General features: G+C 41.4%; 3 protein-coding genes across 5 annotated transcripts in view; 1 reads left to right on the forward strand and 2 right to left on the reverse strand.

The window, feature by feature from the left end:
* Positions 1-29: 29 nt before the first annotated feature.
* Positions 30-6,500, reverse strand: zmynd10 (zinc finger, MYND-type containing 10). Its single transcript, XM_076268370.1, has 12 exons — positions 6,130-6,500; positions 5,738-5,846; positions 5,439-5,555; positions 5,281-5,334; positions 5,019-5,171; positions 4,766-4,854; positions 4,511-4,611; positions 4,045-4,217; positions 1,999-2,124; positions 1,616-1,737; positions 741-866; positions 30-631 (listed from the first exon to the last, which is right to left on the reverse strand). Exons 1-12 carry the CDS (start codon positions 6,213-6,215, stop codon positions 532-534), a joined length of 1,356 nt encoding a protein of 451 aa, XP_076124485.1. The 5' UTR covers positions 6,216-6,500; the 3' UTR covers positions 30-531.
* An 84-nt stretch (positions 6,501-6,584) lies between these two features.
* nprl2 (NPR2 like, GATOR1 complex subunit) lies at positions 6,585-10,041 on the reverse strand. The gene is made up of 11 exons (XM_076268371.1): positions 9,936-10,041; positions 9,653-9,744; positions 9,394-9,562; positions 9,121-9,229; positions 8,862-8,998; positions 8,555-8,652; positions 8,399-8,435; positions 8,212-8,305; positions 7,878-7,992; positions 7,257-7,399; positions 6,585-7,051 (listed from the first exon to the last, which is right to left on the reverse strand). The coding sequence occupies exons 1-11, from the start codon at positions 10,011-10,013 to the stop codon at positions 6,984-6,986; spliced, it is 1,140 nt and encodes a 379-aa protein (XP_076124486.1). The 5' UTR covers positions 10,014-10,041; the 3' UTR covers positions 6,585-6,983.
* Positions 10,042-10,227: 186 nt separating this feature from the next.
* hemk1 (HemK methyltransferase family member 1) overlaps positions 10,228-16,325 on the forward strand; it is a 51,826-nt gene continuing 45,728 nt past the window's right edge. For all 3 annotated transcript variants that reach the window (XM_076268534.1, XM_076268535.1, XM_076268533.1), the window contains exons 1-5: positions 10,228-10,495; positions 10,763-10,927; positions 11,149-11,240; positions 11,359-11,452; positions 14,794-14,928. In XM_076268534.1, coding sequence (XP_076124649.1) covers positions 10,430-10,495; positions 10,763-10,927; positions 11,149-11,240; positions 11,359-11,452; positions 14,794-14,928 — 552 coding nt within the window. In that variant the 5' untranslated portion in view covers positions 10,228-10,429. The remainder of the gene's footprint in view (positions 10,496-10,762; positions 10,928-11,148; positions 11,241-11,358; positions 11,453-14,793; positions 14,929-16,325) is intronic.

Genomic DNA, 16,325 nt, shown 5'->3' on the forward strand with positions numbered 1-16,325 from the left:
TGTTTATTTTACAATGGTACAACGCTACACACAGAATAGAGCTGAAAATAGTGTGCAATGAGGAAGTTAGTTGTCCCAACAGTTCAGCAACCTCTAACACCATCACCACGACTATCATCTGAGGTCACTCGTCCAAAAGAGAAGTGTCAACTTCCCAATGGCTCCCACCACTGCTGCTGTGACTGAGATGACAGATAGTAGTGGCCTGTCATCAGGGCTCTCTTTCTCATGAAGGCTACTGGTGCCGTTTGCTCTTGCCAACAGTCTGAAGTAAGAGCCTCACGTCATGCTGACAGACTTGAGGACAGAACTGAGCAGCGATGAGTCCAGGAAAAATGCCATTGCAAACTTACAGATTAATAAATACAATTTCTATCGGACTAACTTCATTCTTCTCCTCCATACTCAAATAGTTGCCTCCCGGTCCATGAGGCGGTCTGGGTTCATAGGTTCACGGTTAGATGGTCCCATGTCTTTCTGGCTTTGTCTGTAATGGGGTGGCATGCACTTAAACATGCCACAAGGCCCATCCTAGGCTCTGATGCTGAGCTCCTTCTGTAGTTTCTCTGTGGCCTCGGCCATCAGCTGGCATGCAGGCTTGTGCTTCGGCCAGTGCTTCACCTGACACTCTCTGCAAGGCGAGAGGAGAGGCAAGATTACAATTCCATCTGGAAGCACTTCAATTGTTCTAAAAACTCTGTGGCTGTTTCGTTTTCTGCCAGAGGTAAAAAATGTCTCACCTGTTGCAGTACCATTCCCCCTGACAGCGGGAGCAGCGTTTGGCTGCCTCAGCACCACACAAGCCACATTTGGGCTTCTCTGGAATAAGATTCTCAAGAACATCCAAGTTATACGTCTGGGACAACCTTAAAAATGACAAGGCAAAGGATATAACGAGACGATTAAATTGTGAATTCATCTTTAATTGAACAACAACAATTCACAGGTTAAATATAGGTTTCCCATGTGATTCCGGGTAGTTTCTAATAACAGTAAACAAACACGCAGGCGCTAGACATCTCAGTTCAGTACAGTGATGTTGTAACAGTTTCAGTTTGACTCAGGCGTTGTGTCTGTACATCAATGGGACGGCAGAGGAAGTTGAAGAGAGAGTCTGGAAATACCCCACACACCCTTACACTGGAAAAGTTGATTGTATAGTAATCCCACACACATCGCCTAGCCACAAGAGTTCCAATCTCACATCTGACCTCTCCCACCCACGTGCTGTAGTTTATACTGTAGTCCCATATTATACTGAGCTCAGCAGAGAGAGTCCCATTCTGAAAGGAAGTTTAATGTACTAAAGGCAGAATTTTTTAAGTATACTTTTGGGGCTTTTTTGCCTTTATTTGGACAGGACAGTGGAGAGTGAGATGGGGTGGGATCGGGAAATGACCGCAGGTCGGATTCGAACCTGGGTCCCCGTGGGCACTCAGACCCGTATATGATAAAGGCACTGTAGCCTGCTGCGCCACAGCACCCCCCCTTGATATTGCCAATTTTATGTCTTTATGTCTCTCTCTCTCTCTCTCTCTCTCTCTCTCTCTCTCTCTCTCTCTGTGTGCGTGTGCGTTGTGACTCGTGTATTACGTGACTGGTGTATTTGTCTGACCTTTGTGCCTGCACTCTCAGGTCACTGTCTGAAGGGTTGAAGGCGGTCTTCACCTGATGCTTGGCGATGCCTTTCCACTTCCCAGAGTTTGCATCCATAATGTTGCTCCACATCTCTGGGATCTGTCAGCACAGAGCATCTGTTACTTATCACTCACTTGATGACCTCAAAATGTATTTCTGTATGATAGAATATATGAACTGTTATGAAGTTATTCAAATTATTTTATTAAGTGACATATACAGTAATGCTAGTTTGAGTGTACATTTAATTACTATTTTCCCCCAACCAAGTGCAAGTGTCATCACATTTACCTTATGTGTACAAGGCCTGTGTGTTTTAAATTTGCAAAACCTTCCCTGTGTTCCCTAAACCCTGTGTACCTGCTCGAGGATCAGGTCTTTCTTTGGGGGTGCAGGGTCAGTGAGCGCCAGCTGGCTGAGAAAGCGCTGGAGGTCCCCCAGGATGGGTAACTGGTCAATCAGCACCTCGTTCAGTGAGCCTCGCAGCTGTGAACACAAACACACACACACAAACACGCATAAATTAAATACTAACATACATATAACCTACATGTGCAGATGCATTCAAGCTTGATGAGTGGTATGCAAGCGTGCACACACACACACACACACACACACACACACACACACACACACACACGCGTGTGCAGTCATGGGGTGCTTTGAGACAAAAGAGGAAAAAATACTTTGTAAGAGAAAGGGGGGAAGGGAAAAGAGAAACAGAGAAAAAAGTGGGGAAGAGCTGCAGTCACAACCATGTGAGTAGAACCGCGGCCTTCTCATCAGAGAGATGGGGGGCTGATAAGTGAACAATGATCTGGCACGCACCCACTTCCTTAATTCTGTATATGTGTGTGCGAGTGTGTGTGTGTGTGTGTAGATGGGTAAGTGGGAGGGGGATGTTTGCACAGCCAGAAGAGTCAAAAGATGAAGCTCTATGTATAGCAACTGGTTGGTAGGCCCTGTGCTTTCATAAACAAAAGTCAACAAAGAATCCATGGAAACATTGTTGGAATCTTGTCAGACTTTGTTTTACTGCCTTTCCCTTTAACAGTTGTGATGTGAGAAAGGTGCGATGGACATGAGCAAAGTAACCTCCTTCTTCAACAAGCATTCAACAACCTGCTTAGGCCTATATCATGACTAGGGATGTAACGATTACCGGTGATGGTAATTTTGATACCATAGATTTAATAGAGACCCAGTCAGACCAATAGTATGAAAAATCAGGAACAGAGTTTATTTACAATGATGCGCATCAAGGGAGAGACAGCATAACTTCACCTAAAGATCCATCTGCTGCTCTAACTAGACAAGGAAATAGTTAGAGTTTAAGTATCCTTCCAGGCTGACGGGAGATGGCGTTGGTCATCCCATCTCACGTGGACTACACTGAATCAGACCCTGATTAGTGGCAGCCTGGCAATCCGGAGCAGATAGCTACTGACGCAGCCATGCAGAACAGTGAAACACTGCAAAGTCATAATATTCCTGCTTATCTCTAAACACAGTCACACAGAGATATACACAGGGACAGTACAGATATCATACAGTCATTACATAGAATCATACTTTTAGTATCAAAGTGACCCACTAATGAGAAATGCAGAACATTAAACCACATATTGGAATATTGGACATAATGCAGAACATTAAACCATATATTGGAATATTGGACATAATGTTCTATTCCACTTTCTCTCACCGGTATAATGGTAAACCGTGATAAAAATGTTGACGATAACAATTACTGTTTTCATTTCAAATCACAATTATCGCAGTTGATTACCACGGTGTGGAAACCATGTATTTAATCCTTCCCAGCTTCATCCGAGCTTGCTTTTGACATACAGTAGGCCTGGTACAATGAAAAAAAAAACTGGTACCCTACTGATTCTGTTGTCTAATTGATGGATTTAACTGCGATTCGGATTAGGATACACCTGATTTTAAAAGGCAGAACATTTTCACCGCAAAACGTGTACTGTATCATGTAGCCACTCTGCATCTTTTCATACCACGATAATACCGAAAACTGTGATAATTTTGGTCACTACAAGCGTGAGGTTAAATTTTCATACCGTTACATCCCTAATCATGTCTGATCACAAATAAATATTTGTTTCTATATTGATGCATCATCACAAGTGTTCATTTTACCAATCTACCTGAATAGATTACCAGAGAAATAACAAGGCAAATGATCAGTAGCCACCAATGTTAAATTTGAGTATGATCTATAAGATAAAAAAAATGTGGTGACAAACGTTTATGGAAAGCGGATAAGAATGAAAACATAGCTATATCTGAAAGAGCTATAACTATGAAAAGTGTTGCACATACAGTATATGTGTATAAAACATGCTGGACAGATCTCAACAGGGTCTGAGGCGTCAACCAGCTTACCTTCAGCACCTGGTTCTTGTTGAAGTTATTATAGTCGTATTTGCCCTGGCACTCAGGCTTGAGCAGGAGGTTGACCAGAGCTATCCACAGCTGCCCGTCCTGCGGGGTCATCTTCACCTGGTCCCGAGGGGCCACGGCCTGCCACCTCCCATCCATATACTTCTCCACCTTCCCTGAGGGGAAAGACAGATAGAGTGACCACAGCTGTAGTGTGATTTAGGGGTAGCAAATGCTGTACACCACTTACCTCATCATCTTACCACTTTGCATCTTTTTTTTTGTTCAAAAGAGGTGAATGATTGTACAGTATGCTCAACACTGTAGATCACTGTTTGCTTTCACAACCTGGATGTTTTAATAAATACACCTTGCACAAGGTTCCAGAATATTACAGGGTCAACTTCCCCATCATGTTAACAACTTTGCATTTGTCAACATATGATGACATCATCAAAGAGAGACGTACCTGCAGTGTAGCGGCTCCAGGGGCAATAGTCCACCAGCTGCACCAGCACACATGGCATATTGTGCGTACGGAGGAGTCTATTGAGCACGCTCACACTCAAGCTGCAAGAAGATTACAATTCCACTCAGTAATAATGTCATAGTGGAAAAAAAAATATGCTGTTAGATCTTGATACAACTGGCAATAGGAGTCTACAAGGTCTGAACCATGCCAAATCTGCCTTTGGTCTGCATGTAAAATCATTACAGCACCTACCTCTCGACATGTCCAATGATGTAGCGTAACACAGACAGAGCCTTAAGAGAGATATCAAATTCCAACCTCACACTCTGATTCTGCAACTCCTACCAGAAGGACAGTTAAAAGCAGTGCATGGTTGTTACGGTTACACATGGTTGTAACTCTGGAGCTGATTTCCCACAAAACACAGTTGAAATGTAGGTCTTTGATTTTATTGTGTACTTATCTGTAATAAATGAATATTATAATTGCTTAATTGCAAAGTAACCTCTATAGAGGACTGGTTTGCATCAAGATTATGTGTGATGCGGTCTCCAGGGGTCATGTCTCCACGAGTACATTTCCCAGCAAGAAGAGTGAGTTTGCGGTGGCAGTAATCCACCAGGTCTAGAACGGCTTCCTCTGCCGATTCACATGAGTCCTAACAACAGAACAGAGCAAAATTGATCAAATTGAAGGAATGGATGCATAACTGATAACAACCCCAAGTGTAATTTACTACCTGGCCTGAATCATGCACATGCACTCACCTGGTGGAACATGATTGTCTCCAGAAGGTTTATGACTGTGGCTTCATGGTGAATCTGAATGCAAGACCATCAGTTTTGTAATCAGTAACATTCTGAACATGACACAATACCTGACAACCTTTAATATGAAAAACAAAACCGTGGCCGTCTTAACTTACCACCATGTACAAAGGAAATGTGCTTTTGGGGGTGAAGTCCTGTAGCTGACAGAGAATGGGGAAAACTTTCTGCTTCCAAACCTCGATGAGAATCATCTCATGCACCAGCGTTGGGATCTGAGTACAATCACAATTTCCATTTACTTAATGATGATAAAGATGCTATGAACTTGGCTGTTTTCGCACATCCAGCTTTATCTAGTTTAGGGTCTGGATCAGCTACTGTCTCTATACCAGTCCTGTGCATAACATTAGCCTACACGTCACATGGACGTCACTGGAGTTATCACTAAACTTACCTTTCGGAATGAAACAAAAAGCTCTTGGACGAATTCCTCTTGAGTGGCAGAGGCATTCAAAATAGCTTGCATGTTCAGTTTCTCAATGTATTCGTGCTGGCGGAACCACCTGCCATTCAAATGACAAAAAATATATCGATATAAAAAATCCAAGCCGCTGACGTTAACGTCATGAATATCATCCGTTTTTCATTCAAAAAGATAACGCTTGCGAACAGGCGCATCTTTGCTAACGACAAGCTTAACCTTGCGCAGACAATTTGGACCTTTGAAAATAAAGTTTATCTTACGTCGACTCAGGTGTAAATTAACGTTCACGTAGAAGCACACGGAAAGTTAACGTTACTGTAACGTTAGCTGCTAACTGTTAACGTCAGTCACATCTTACTAACCTTGGAGAACCGACGTCCTTCAAAGGCAGTTTTTCCAGGCTTTTGACGTAGCCCTCGGCCTCTCCGTGAAGAACAACTGGGTCCATTACTGCTATCAGAGTCAATTTCTGTCTGATTGGAAGCTATCTTAGTAAATTAAGATATCTTCTCCGACGACTAATGTGATTGTGGGCATGTGGCTGAACTCTTCACAACATCAGAGCTTGTTGTCATAGTAACCCGTACACACGGTCATGCGCAGTAACATTCAAGAAGTCAGCTACATTGTAATCTCGTGAGTCGTGCCTCATTGATTGTGTACATTGTTGCTTCTCAAAGTTATAATTCACTGAAGCGACTTCCTAATCATTTTTTTGTCTACATTCTCTCCCTGAACGGAGAAGGCAGTCTTCCTGAATAATACATCTTAGATTCTTTTGGTGACAGCCTATCTTTAGTTCACACAGTAAACCTGATTATTAATATCCTCACTTTAATTAACAGTTTAATTAAACAGTGGGCAACAACACAGAAAAAGCCTGCTGCAATGTTGTAGGTGAGTTCAAAGTTTCCAGGACAATATGCTTTGTGTCGGGGGTTTGTCATGCACAAACATGAATCTTTAATGGACCACTCTTAACCGTCCTGGTCACATAAAATTGTCAGTATAAAACAGTTAGTGTGCGAGGACCAGTGCCACATTCTGTGCCATTCAATTGCAGTTCCCCACCATCCTCCTGCAGCAATGCTGGTAGAACCCAAACACAGATTCATGTCCTCGGCTGACGCTCACTGTGTATGAAAGCTGAGAGAGCTATCAGACTTCATTTCAGACCAATAAAGAGGCCCCGTTGGTGAACACATCCCGTCAGTACTCATTTCCAGCAAATTATTATGTTTGGATCATTCTCCAATCGCTCATCCAGCTCCCTGTAGCTCATTCCTGAAAAAATCAACAACAAAAGAATACGCATGGAGGACTTTAACATGAAGGAAAACATAGTTGACACACAGTTATTACAAAGAAGGAAAATAATTTACTAAAATCTATTGCAAAACTAATCTATTTCGAAGGGGTGACGATTATTGCTCCCTTTATCTTGACCTTGGTAGCTTCTAAAACCAAAACAACACAAAAAATCTCTCACCAGTTTTGCAGCAGATCTCATCGTAGCTATGGCAGCCAGTGTAGAGGCGTGGAGGGCGACTACGCTCATCCCTAATGACTTTCACCGGGTACTTCTGCAGGCGGCGAATCAGATCCTTGGTCAACCCAAATTGGATCAGTTTCCTATATGCAAACACACAAATACACTACACTGAAAAACATTTACACATGGCTACCTCTCATTTGGATTCTATGCAGTTTCAGGTATTCAGCACAAACTTTGAATTTAGACGGTTTCTTCACAGCTAATGAGTAGGAAATGCATTGTTTTGTCACATAAGGCAAAAAAGGCACGTTTTGATGATGCCCCAGACCTAGCATTGTAGCTGACTGGAAGTACTGGCCATTAGCTAAAGCTACTCCAGTTCAGTAGCACCGATTTTGGTCATTTTTTATTTCTATCGATAGTACTCAGCGACGTCTAGCGATCAAGATCCATGTAAAAGTCGTCCGAATTTCTCTTTTAAGGTAAACATATTGCATAGTGTACCTTTAATTGGTAATTTCACTCACACACACACACACACACACACACACACACACAGAGTCAGGAAACAGACACAGAGAGAGAAGGAGGTCATACAAGGAATGGCCTTCATACCTTTCATCGACCCTTTGAAGTTGCAGAGAATAGCGTGAGCAAAGGTCTCGAACTGTGGTTCCAGGAGTCAGACCACAATACAACAGAAACACATCCCTCAGACTAGCCCGCTGTCCTGAAACACAGACACACACACACACACACAAACACATGTGTAAAGCATAGAGGGTGAGAACAACAGGTGTGTTTATCTGTCTTTCACATGACTACATACCAGGAAAATGGATTAGAGGAGGATACCATTACTAGTCACCTATAAAAACATGTTGCATACTGTCTCTTTATTTAAATAATATGATCATATAGGTATACAGAGTCTTGGGTCTCAGCGTACCTGCTTTACAGACATAATCCAGGCATTCCTCTTGAAGAGACTTGTCATCAATAAGTGTCTGGACGTTAGGGGTGGTGCAGTACACATTGGAATACTGCAGAAAAAGAGAATGTGTGTTGGCTGGGCAGGATTCAACTCCACCGAATACTTAATCATCTAGGAAAATGCAATAAAACTCTCACCTTACCTGAAATATTGACACTAAGGTGACAACGTCATAATACCTGAGAAAGAGAACACTTTTACCACTCACAGATGAACATATACATGGTTATATTATTACTGTTCTATTGGTCAAAGTGATCAGTTCAATGGTGTGTGGCATGAATAATGAAGTACTCACAGAAGGTTCTGTACTGCTATCCGAACCAGATTTAGCTCCACATCAGCTTCTGCTGAGATCTTCTGGATGTGTCTGTATCCATCAATGTAAGGCAAGATCTATGGCAAATTCAACAACCTTGTGACTTGTTCAAGTTCGTCATGAACCAATCCTTCTCTTACTATTTTGTTATTAAATGATTATAAATACTATAACAATCACAAGATAATGACACCTTCAAAGATTAGATTTAATCATTTATATTGATAAAGTAATCCATCTATTCTTCCAGTTTGTTTCCTCATAATCATTACAGTCGTTTACTGACCTGCTGAGTAGTAAGATCCCACTGGGTCTTGATAAAATAATCTTTGTTTTGTGTAAATACAGGCACGTCATACTCCTGCACAATGACTGGATCCTTCCTCAGCTCAATTAGCTTAAGATGGATTGTGTTAGATTCATCTACAATGGAAGAGGGGAAAGGACAATAAGACAAGGGGGGGGGGGGGGGTGTAAGGAGTAAACTTGACATTGAGGCATAGGCAACAACAAACTGCCATGCATGCAAGTACCGCAATAAATACCAATGGGTAGAGTGCAGGAGCCATCGGCATTGAGGTCTTCCAGGAGCGTGGACATAATTGGTAACAGTTTCTGCTTGCTCTCCTCATTAGATATGAAACCACTCTCAAGCTGTTGAATTAAGCAGATAAGACAGGATGGTAAATGGAAAGGGTACCAGAGGAGCATGAAAATGATATTTCTGCTGAAATGTATGCCATCAATCTGAGTGGCATGAGGGTTGGTATTCTGTGCTAACTCAGGGAACACTAACATCTCTGAGAAATCATGCATACCTCCAGGGTAGTGAGGTATCCTGACAACTTTTTCACTATAGGTTCCAGGGCACAAGTCTTTGTCTGAGCATCACACACCAAGCCCAGGTTAAAGAGAAGAGCATTGCGACTGTACTTCTTGTGCTCAATACAAACAGGGCAACCAATCAGCTTCTTCCCCATTGCAGTGCTGTATAAGGAAACAAAAATAAGATCGGAATGAAAGAACAACGTGACAAAAGTTTATCTTGAAGTGACCCCAAATACCCAGGATACGTACACTGTGATGAGCTTATTTTGCAGTTCTGGTTTAGTTATGATATAAACCTGAACAGTATCAAAAAGCTCTCTTGAAATGTATTCCTCGGGGACCTGTGGACAGTGTAAGCGTTTTAGTTGGCAAAACTAAATAATGACATTACAATATTAAACAGAACATCTCATACATTGACATTGACCAAACCCCAGCCAGTCAATCCGTGGCCACGGAGCTGTCACAAGCTTAACGTTAGCTAAAGGAGTTTCTTATTGTGGTGGTTTGAAAGAGGTGTGCCAAAGCCTACCTGGTATGTAATCTTCGGCCCTAAAGTAGGATGAAATTCACTGAAGAAGATGCACTCGATCCTACTTTTTGTACCCATGTTTTAATGTACATTGCTAGAAAATAATAACAAGGACATTAACTTCCGGTTCAATTTCGACGTTGTAAAAATAAAAGTAGCTTTCATAAAGCAAAGAATGTGGAAGTTCTCAACATGGCAAAGTATTTATCCTACGAAATATTGCCGTTTTTTTATATGTGTATGAAATTAACGTGTATTGATGACAGTAAAATGCATTAAGGACTCCAAAAAGCCTGCCCAAAGGGAACAAAAAAGTGTCAAGAAGCGGGCGGGCGAGATGGAAAGAAGTTTTAGCGACCTTTATTTTGACAGCGTGTAATGATTAAGAAAGTGACCCAAAATAAACATGTGCAGTTTGATGCAACCACAGGTTATTCGTGGAAGAGTGCGACCTTGAGCTGAGGATGTATCTCAGTACTTATTAACCGTCCATAATGTTATTCAGACTTAAAAACTTTGGCAGATTTCTTCACCAAAGAAACAGTGTTGCATCGCGACAGGTCAGTCCTTTGAATCTTCACTGAAGAATGAATGAATGAATGAGGGAGTGGAGTGGAGCGGTGCTGCTGCTGATTGGTAGAGACGACACCAAAATTGGCGGAATTCAATTACATAGTTTAGACCTACATGGGAGACAACATAACATTTCAGGTTTAGGCTAGCTAGAGACAGTTATTTTTTTTAAAGAAGACTCAATAAAAAGTAAACGGGTTAGCCATTGCACTGTGACACTCCTTGGTTTGATCAGAACCTTGTTTCTTGTACAGGTGTCAACAGCATGTGGTGTTGGAGATGTAACGCCGCCCATATCAACAGGATTTACAGTGGAACAGGCTCTGACCAAATGGGGTGCTCGTTTTCAGGTGGCCGGAGTCCCTGAACCTCACCTTTCCAGTGAATACATAATTTCACACGTGCTAGGCCACAAGACTGTAAGTCCTCCTAACTTGGTTTGTATCTGTCAGCTCAATTGTGACATGAAAACAGGGTGTGTGCAATAAATAGATTAGCAGAAAATTGCTGCCCTACTGGAGTTTAACATTGGCAGTGAAGAAAATATAATGTCTTATATCATATATTGTTTCTTATGACTGTTCGTTGTACTTTGGTCCTGTCTTTTCTGATGATTCATTTTCAATCTGTTTCTCTCTAGCTAAACAGCCTCAGCAGGAAGGGGCTTACACAGATGCTCTCCCAAGCACAGCTAGACAGGATCTGGAAACTTTGTCATAAACGGCTCACTAGGTACCAGCTCTGACTTGTTCACATGCTCAAAGCAGCCACACATTTCAGCATTGGAGTGCTTTAAGACATTGACTTGTGAAAGTATGCTTGTGACCTCATAACAATGTCTGTGCTTCAGGATGCCGGTGCAGTATGTGATTGAGGAGTGGGACTTCAGAGACATCACTCTAAAAATGAAACCACCTGTGTTTATACCACGTCCTGAAACAGAGGTGGGCAAGCTAGTTCTCTCTGGCACGTAGCCACACAAACACACACAAACACACACACGCAAACTGTGTTTACCTTTAACTCATATTTTAAGCATATTGAAGCAACACAAGGGATACTGGAGTTTGAAAGTAATTGTGGTGAATAATTACTTAATATTAACTTAGACTGGCAAACTTCAGGAACACTCAGGAATCAGGTTTATTCTGTTACAAGCAGAGAGGGTAAAAAATGGTCTATGGTCTATGTAGGCCATGGCACAGAGGCCATGGCCTCTGCTGGATCAACCTCTCTCTCTCTTCTTCAGTTCTCCATCATTCTTCTGACAAACAATGCAAGTTAGTCACTTTTGTATGGGTTAAACAAAGAGAGAATTGGCGGCAAAACAATCCCACGTGGTTGGTTCTCCACATGGCATCAGACACACCTACTCACACCTACTTCACACCTATGCATTCTTATCTGAACAGCATGAGGAGAGATATCTTATATATTGGAAATATCACTTATAGAATGTTCCAAACATTCTCACAATCAAATCATTACAATCCTTGTACTGAGACTATTACAATGATACCAAACATGAATATATTTACATTTCATAACACATGGATACATTATAGCAAGGTAACATCCTTTGTATTGTGGATCTGATAGCCCTTGGAACCAGTACATTAGCATTGCATTGGGGGAGGGGAGGGTGCCTTTGTTTAATACCAAGAGGGGCCACATGGCTAACTAAGGGGCCGTTTATACGAGAACGATTGCGAAGGAAGAAGACAAAATATTTTTATCAAAGAGCCTTTCGTTTACACGGCGACCACGCCATCGGGGCTTGAAGACGCAAAAATCTGAAGACTCCTTCCAGAGTGTAGAGTTTTGAAGACGACCCGGGTTGCGTCTCCGTCTAAACGGCTAAACCAAAGATCCTTGATTACCTCTCTGGCTAAACTGTCAAATTAGAATGTCTGCGCGTGACGTACCGGGGTTCTATCACACCACCACCCAGCGGTCTGGAATGCATATCCAATCGAATATCACATACTCTTGCGTCTTCAACAAAGATTTCCCCCTGAGAATGCTCGTCTAAACGCGAATAAAAAAATGATAAAAAGACGAGACGCCACTTCTGCGTCTTCTCTTTTCATCGTCACCGTATAAACGTAGCCTAAAAGTAGTTTTGAAACCCTAAAATAATTGCTATCAAGTTGAGAGCAGCTGTTGGATCAAAACTTCAGGTTGTCTGAGTTGATGTTATGGTTGATATATGGCTTGTATCATTTAAGTGAACATACGTCACAGATTACATCCGAAGCTTCATTTAAATCCACTGCTTTGAGAAGTGGTTCATCTGGTTCATCTCAAACGAAGCATTTCAATGCTATGATGTCTCATGTCCCCTCTCAAACTCTTGTGTCAGTCACTTGTTTGGAGATTGTGCAGTAGCCTAGTGTGATTTTGGTATTATATTCTTCAATAAAATGCCCTACAGAGCTGACATTTACCTGACATTTTTATAAAATTACTGCGCATGAGTACTTCAAAATTTGGCAAATGTTTAATATGAATGAATTTGCATACCAAAGCATTGCATTGTATTTTCATTGACCAGCAGGTGGCCCTAGAGTGCATTTAAAGCCTCAAAATGAACCACTTTCCAACACATCTTGCTGGAAAGCTTCAAGGTTCATGAAGCCTCATCTCGCCATTCCAGTCAGGGTAACTTTAAAGTTCCTTGTAAAGCAAAAGGAATATGTGTTTTGAGTTTGTCAGATCACAGAAAAGGGACTCAAAAATCTGAATAAATGAAAAAAAAGCAACAAGTACACCCTAAATCTCTGGTACAGCGCAGTCAGCAACTGTGGGCAGGTCTGCTGGCTGTGCTGAAGCCACGCTTCAACTGTCCTACTACACATAGATATTAGAAAGCTAGATACTGCATTGGGCTCCAGATCGAATGTAAATATACGTCAAGCCGCCATCATGGTGGGGGCAACAATCACTGGAGGCCAATGGAGAAACAGGTGTTTCTGATTAGAAATCAGACAGGTGTCTCTGACTGCCGGCAAGTGTTGCCCATATACAGTAAGGTGTTTGCCCCCAGCAATATAGTGGTCGTGTTCACGTATGCTACCTAATAGAACTCGACGGACAATGCGGTCTAGCAATCTAGCTTTCAGATTAGAGGTGGGCATATTGATCCAAATATAGATAGTGTTGATACCAACATTGGTATTGGTATCGGATCGATAATAGCGTGATGAGATGGATACTTTAATTTCAGTTTATCTCGTCTATGTTCACAATGCGTTGCTCCTGTTTCACCAAGGTCTAGCCTACAGTCGTGCAAACACCACTCCTTTCACATCTTGCAAATGTAACCTGTGTTTTGTTGAACCGCGCAGTTCAGCCCTGTACACGCCTGGACTCGAACCTGCAAACAGCAACACCTCGGATCGGGAGTTGAGCATGTTGACAATCGAGCTGAAACCCCAGGCTGTTAGCTCTCTTGCCAGCACTACTCCTAATGGCCTCCTTACACCAAACAACTTTGACAAGATTTGGGAAAGATTCTTGAAAGATTGGAGTCTTTTGAGTAAAGCCAGAATGGGGGGCATTAGTCAAAAGACTACAATCTTTCAAGAATCTTTCCCAAATCTTGTCAAAGTTGTTTGGTGTAAGGTGGCCATAAGACATCGGGGACTGGTTTTAATATCACATTTTGCTGTATATCGGTTAGGGATGTCACACATGAAGCAATGCTGCAGAAACACGAAAATGTGACTTTGATATGAATAGACTAGGTTATTGAATTCCTGATATCCAGTGCACGATGGGAAATAATTTAAAGGGATAGTTGCAGTATTGTAAATATGTAGTGACCCTGCAAGACCCCTAGCCATTGTGAAGTCATAGTCTGTGACTAGTCTGTGACTTAAAAACTCTAAGACTTGTCTTTAGATGTGAGAATGTCTGAGACTGTAGTCTTTCAAAAATCGTTTTAAAGTCTTTTGGTGTAAGGATGGCATAACTCACTCACAGAGGGGGAAAACTCCTACGACATATTTGCTCCTCAAAATCTAAAGTGCCATGTATTCATTCTGCCTGTGCAATTAACACTTGTGATATCATTGATTAACCAATTTATTTTGCATTGAAATTTTGATACGAGGCTATAGACTCGTGGCACATAAGTGCATGGTCTCGCATGTGCATGTGAGAACAGACATAAAAGAGCCAGTAGGCCTGCACAAATTTTCCCAAATGGACTTACGCTTGTGTTGGTGTGTATGGAGGAGCACAGGTATCTTTCTAAGGAGAGTGTTGCACTTGTGTGTCCTAGGAGCTGGTGGGCCTCATTCTGGCTGACCTCAAAGAGTGTGGCATTGCAAGCGAAGATATGGACACTTTGAGCTTCCTGGAGGTGGGCTGTGGCTCTGGAGCAATCTCCCTGAGTCTGTTGCATAGCCTCACACAGGTAATCTTACCCATTTATGTATTCCATTTAAATAGTCAAAGATGAGCTGGTTCCTGGTTGTGACCTCTAAACTTTAATACAAATGTTAGAACATTGAAAAACTTGGACAGCTGAATATAAGCCAATAACTGGATACTGTGCATGTAAACATAGTCATAGACTGACTTTGCACTTTGAGCAGCTTTTAAATTAGAGCCCCTCTCTCTTTTCTGTTTCTGTTTTTTTTTATTTGTGTTTGTATTACTGTGTCCCTCTTATATGCTGTAGTAGCTCTCAATCCCTAACTGCACCACTACTGCTGAAATGTGAATCAAATGTGAAATGAGATGCATTGTAAACATGCCATGCGAATCACTCTAGCAGCTCTGTTTTGTATTTGTCACGTGAATATTGCATTCTCTCATGTCTCTGTGGTCTTGGTCACTTTTATGCTCTTGCAGAAATCAGACAGTGATCATTTGTACCAGATTTCAGAATTTCTGTCACGGCATCAATGTCATATTAGACAGGTCATCTGCCAGACAAATTAGGCCTATTTTCCTGTCAAAGTTTTTTATTTGGATTCCTTGTCAGAATCCTTATTGGAACAGATTAAAACATGTGGCCTGTTAAATTTTGTCCAAAAATTCAACATGGTGGCCTCAGTCTAAAATGGCACATTTTTACAAACTTTTGGTTATGCTAAAGGGACATTTCCAGTCAAAACAGTGTTAAGCAAGAAACTGTGCTTTTCTATCAAATATATATGATTTTAAAACCCTAAGTATTTTTTAACATACTTTTTTTTAAATCAGTCAAAAAACAATGATTTTGTCAGAAATTTGTCAAATATCAGAAATAATCAAATTTCCTTTGAACATAAACCTCTTACAGGTTAAATACAGTTCAAAAATTAAAAACAGATAAAAACTTCTGGCATTTAGACATTTTCCCAAAAATTCAATATAAAACCAATAATATTCAAAACATTGTAAATTTTTAGGCCTACACTTTCAGCTAAAGTAGAGAGGTTTTCTTTCTATTCAAACACATTTTGACCATCGTTAATTGAATAAGAAACAATATAGTTACAGGAAGATTGAGAGCGCCACTGACTGACAGTAGACAACTTTTTTCAACTTTCAAGTCTCTTCTCAATCCTCCACCACCACCATCAGCTACTTCACTGTCAGCAGATGACTTTGCAACATTTTCACTGAAAGTTGCTAAAATAAGTGCTTAGTTTGATGAGCCTATAAGGAGAGCTTTTCCCTGTGCATTGTTGGACTCTTTCTCTCCTCTTGATGAAGAGTTTTCTCTACTGCTTCTGCGAAGTCATCCAACAACATGCCCTTTGGATCCTGTCACGTCTATAGCACCTGCTGTTCTTCCGGCAGTCACGCATGCATTTAATACTT

The sequence above is a fragment of the Alosa pseudoharengus genome, unplaced genomic scaffold (genome assembly GCF_046254945.1).
Source record: "Alosa pseudoharengus isolate Yale_2024_CS ecotype anadromous, Long Island Sound unplaced genomic scaffold, YU_APseudo_1.1 YU_APseudo_1.1_scf_5, whole genome shotgun sequence".
Lineage (NCBI taxonomy): Eukaryota > Metazoa > Chordata > Actinopteri > Clupeiformes > Clupeidae > Alosa > Alosa pseudoharengus.

What these genes read in the sequence shown, in the direction of transcription:
- nprl2 (XM_076268371.1), bottom strand. Translation starts at nt 10,013, where the DNA reads ATGGGTACAAAAAGTAGGATCGAGTGCATCTTCTTCAGTGAATTTCAT. An exon ending in GGGATCTTACTACTCAGCAG is followed by an intron (nt 8,653 to 8,861) that starts GTCAGTAAACGA and finishes AATTTGCCATAG; the next exon opens with ATCTTGCCTTACATTGATGG. An exon ending in CTTCAAAGGGTCGATGAAAG is followed by an intron (nt 7,400 to 7,877) that starts GTATGAAGGCCA and finishes GTTTGCATATAG; the next exon opens with GAAACTGATCCAATTTGGGT.
- zmynd10 (XM_076268370.1), bottom strand. Translation starts at nt 6,215, where the DNA reads ATGGACCCAGTTGTTCTTCACGGAGAGGCCGAGGGCTACGTCAAAAGC. An exon ending in TTTTTGTTTCATTCCGAAAG is followed by an intron (nt 5,556 to 5,737) that starts GTAAGTTTAGTG and finishes GATTGTACTCAG; the next exon opens with ATCCCAACGCTGGTGCATGA. An exon ending in GGGGAATGGTACTGCAACAG is followed by an intron (nt 632 to 740) that starts GTGAGACATTTT and finishes CTCGCCTTGCAG; the next exon opens with AGAGTGTCAGGTGAAGCACT.